Raw genomic sequence first — 3,622 nt, 5'->3', positions numbered from 1 at the left:
TTCCTCTTCTCAACTATCAAAATCTTAGTCACCTTTATAAAAAAACTTAGCAAACCAAAGTTTTATCTTCAGCATCTCAATCACAAGTCCTTGGAGAAATTTTTCTCAACTACCCAGCTATTTGTTGGCCTTATGTGGTGTTTTGGCGCCCTCTAATGTAAAATACTGTTCTAACACTTGTACATAGCAAAAGTCCTTTTAATATTTGTAATAAGGGGAAAAAAGAGCCTAGTTTTTCACTGAAACACGACTTTATTTTTTTTCCCCTGATTTCCAGAAACCCTAATGAAATGTGGATATAATTTATGAAGGCACAGGACATTTGAAATTCACAGAGAATCACTGTGGTTCGAAACTCAATAAGGGTATTCATAAAAGTGCATTTGCTGTTTCATAATGCTCTAATATCCCTTCTACAATTTGCTCTGTAAATAGACACGAACATGTACAGAACACCGCACGTGCAAGACTGTCCAGCACACCACTGGAAACAACATAAATATCAGTCAGCAAACAACATAAATATCAGTCAGCAAGGGTAGTTACTTAAAATATACTAGATGTACCCAACAGAGTGTCATGCAGTGGTAACAGAAATAACTTTTTGTTTTTTGTCGGTCATGGGGCTTGAACTCTGGGCCTGGGCGCTGTCCCTCAGCTAAGCACTCTACCACTTGAGCCACAGGGCCACTTCCGGCTTTCTGTGGGCTAACTGGAGATAAGGGTCTCATGGACTTTCCTGCCTGGGGCTGGCTTTGAACCACGATCCTCAGATCTCAGCCTCCTAAGAAGCTGGGATTACAGGCGTGAGCCACCGGCGCCCGGCTAGTCCCAGGGAAATTTCATTCCACTCAACAGACTTCAAAACTTCAAAGGATTTGACGCCACCCGGTATTAGGAAGTAGGTAGGGCAAGAAGAAGTGTCATCATGCAGCTTGGCAATGTGCAGGGAAGCGTGAAGCCACTCATCCGGGTCTCGCAGGCTGTTATCCCTGCGTGCATGGCCCCCAGAAACCTTCACACCTATAAATACATGTACTAGAGTCCTTGTGGGGCTGGGACTGTGGCTCAGTGGTAGGGTGCTTGCCTAGCACGCTTGAGGCCCTGGGTTCGATTCCTTGGTACTACATAAACAGAAAAAAAAATTAAATTAAAAATTGTTTATTAAACAAAATATAAATACAAAATGTCATTTAAAAAGTAAAAAATACATAAAACAAACGTAGCAAAAACGTAATAAAAACAAAGCTACCTGTTAACAGAGTTCAGTGTATTTCCTCACATGGCCAAACGAGGCCAGCCCCCCCCTCCCTTCCCCAGCACCCCCAGGAGGCGAGGGGGCGGGCACTGAAGGAGCTGAAGACCCCCGGATGGAGGAGTCGAGGAGGGAGCCGGAGCGTGTGGGAGCGTACTGGTCACCAGGCAGGAGAGGGCTTTCTCCCGACCAAGCCGGGACCCGAACTCGCGTCAGGGTGAGCCACACCCAGTGTGGCCGTTGCCCCACGTTAGCGCTCAGTTACCCGGGGAGTTCGTTTTTCTTGGCCGCAAGCAGTGCTGACCTACTGGGTGGTCCCCACTCCCTCTCAACACCCACCGGCCCCGGGGTGATCCCGGCAGTCCCAGAGCGAGCCAAGTGCTGCTCTTCCTACCCCGGCCCGCGCGAACTCTCGAGACTACAAGTCCCAGCATGCAACACTCAAGCGACAAAAGGTCTGCCCAATCACTAAAAGGACCAACAGGCAACGCTCTCCAAAGAGGGCGGAGCCCCGTGCGAGGGCAGCACCGTTGCCGTGTCTCCTAGGCAACCCCAATGCCAAGGCAAAATGCACTTCCGCTTCCGCCTCTAAACCCTATGGCTGAGCGTCTACGCAGCTCCGTCGTCGTGGTGACGTCGTTCGCCCGCGACCGAGCGAGCCCAGCGGTTCCGTGTGGCGGCGCGCGTCTCTCCGGCGGGAAACCTGAGAGTGGCTGCTCCACGCCGGTAGTTTCTGGTCTGAGAGGGAGAGGCAGGGCGGCGAGATGACCGACCGCTACACCATCCACAGCCAGCTGGAGCATCTGCAGTCCAAGTACATCGGCACGGGCCACGCCGACACCACCAAGTGGGAATGGCTGGTGAACCAGCACCGCGACTCCTACTGCTCCTACATGGGCCACTTCGACCTTCTCAACTACTTCGCCATCGCCGAGAACGAGAGCAAGGCCCGAGTCCGCTTCAACTTGATGGAGAAGATGCTGCAGCCCTGCGGGCCGCCGGCCGACAAGCCCGAGGAGAACTGAGGCCCGGCCCGGCCGTGGCCGCCGCCGCGCGCGCCTCTCCCCGCCGCCTCCAGCCGCCCTCCTCCAGCCGCCCGCCCCGTCCCGCCGCCCGCGGACCGGGTCTCCGGTGCCGACCTGCTCGTGGGGACTCCGGAGCTCGACGTCCAGAGAGCCTCGGCCTCCCGGAGGGCTGCGTGCGCGGCGCCCTCAGCCCTAGCCGGCAAGACTTCGGGAAGACGGCACGGGAGAGGGGGGACTTGGAGGCTTTGCTTTGGGTTACTTGGTTATCGCTGTTTTATCCATAAAGTCTAGAAATTCTGCAATTCCTTACTGTAAACTTGTTTGTTTTGGTGGGCGGATTTCCGGGATTGCTCTGGGGAACCAAGATTTCCCGAGAGTACCGGTGAGGAATGGAGGTGGGGAGGCGCTGTGTGACTCAGGCCCAGCGTCCTTTGTAAGGCCCTCACATCCACAGTGCACACTTGTGTATTATTCCTTACCCCGAGTCCTTCCTTCCCCACCTCCAGAGCGTTTATTTTGGGACTATAGAGCTTTTTAAGTGTTGAGGTTTTCAGCTTCAAGCACCTTTTCCTCCCAATACAGGTCTGCTGTCATTGACCTCACCTCTCTCCTGAATTTGGCCATGTTTTCAAAGGTGACAAGCTGAGAAATGAGTTGTTCGTTCAATATGCAGCAAATGTTCTTAAGTAGCAGGCGTTTCCCCAGGCTTTTAAAGGCTTACCTTATACTAGTTAGGGGAAAGAGGGACCAAACAAATTGTCGATGTATAAGGTGTTGGGAGATAACAGCAGCTGGTAGGACCACAGTGGTGTTTGTATTATTAAACTGATGACACTTGAGCAAAGACTTAGGGAATTGAGAGAGATTCTTTCCCATGTAAGAGAAACAGCCAGTGCACTGGTCTTAAAGCTGGGAGAGTGATTGGTTTCTGGGGAGTGAGGGAAAGGCAAAGAGGCAAATATGGCTGGAGAGAATGAGCAAGAGGAGGAACATAGACAAGAAGAGGAGGAGGAAGGAACAGAAGAGTCTTGTAGGTGAGGAAAGAACCATTGGAAGATTTTTTTTTTTGTCGTGGGGCTTGAACTCTGGGCCTGGGCGTTGTCCCTCAGCTCTTCAGCTCAAGGCTACCCCTCTACCATTGGAGCCACAGAGCCACTTGCGGCTTTTTCTGTTTATGTGGTGCTGAGGAATCGAACCCAGGGCCTCATGCATGTGAGGCAAGCACTCTACCACTGAGCCACCTTCCCAGCCCATTGGAAGATTTTTAAGTATATCAGTGACATGGTCTTTTAATGTATCCTTGGAAAGTGACTGTCAATTTGGCCTTGGGACTCTTGTACTA

General features: G+C 51.8%; 1 protein-coding gene across 1 annotated transcript; it reads left to right on the top strand.

Annotated features, from left to right (window-relative positions):
- The first annotated feature begins 1,881 nt into the window (after window positions 1–1,881).
- On the top strand, window positions 1,882–2,584 carry Sf3b5 (splicing factor 3b subunit 5). Its single transcript, XM_042685224.1, has one exon. It carries the CDS (start codon window positions 2,020–2,022, stop codon window positions 2,278–2,280), a length of 261 nt encoding a protein of 86 aa, XP_042541158.1. The 5' UTR covers window positions 1,882–2,019; the 3' UTR covers window positions 2,281–2,584.
- Window positions 2,585–3,622: the final 1,038 nt, after the last annotated feature.

Source organism: Dipodomys spectabilis, unplaced genomic scaffold, assembly GCF_019054845.1.
Source record: "Dipodomys spectabilis isolate Male_0828 unplaced genomic scaffold, ASM1905484v1 ptg000001l, whole genome shotgun sequence".
Lineage (NCBI taxonomy): Eukaryota > Metazoa > Chordata > Mammalia > Rodentia > Heteromyidae > Dipodomys > Dipodomys spectabilis.
This window is presented reverse-complemented; position numbering and strand designations above follow the sequence as displayed.

Excerpts from the sequence above, each read along its gene's own strand:
- Sf3b5 (XM_042685224.1), top strand. The coding sequence starts at position 2,020 with ATGACCGACCGCTACACCATCCACAGCCAGCTGGAGCATCTGCAGTCC.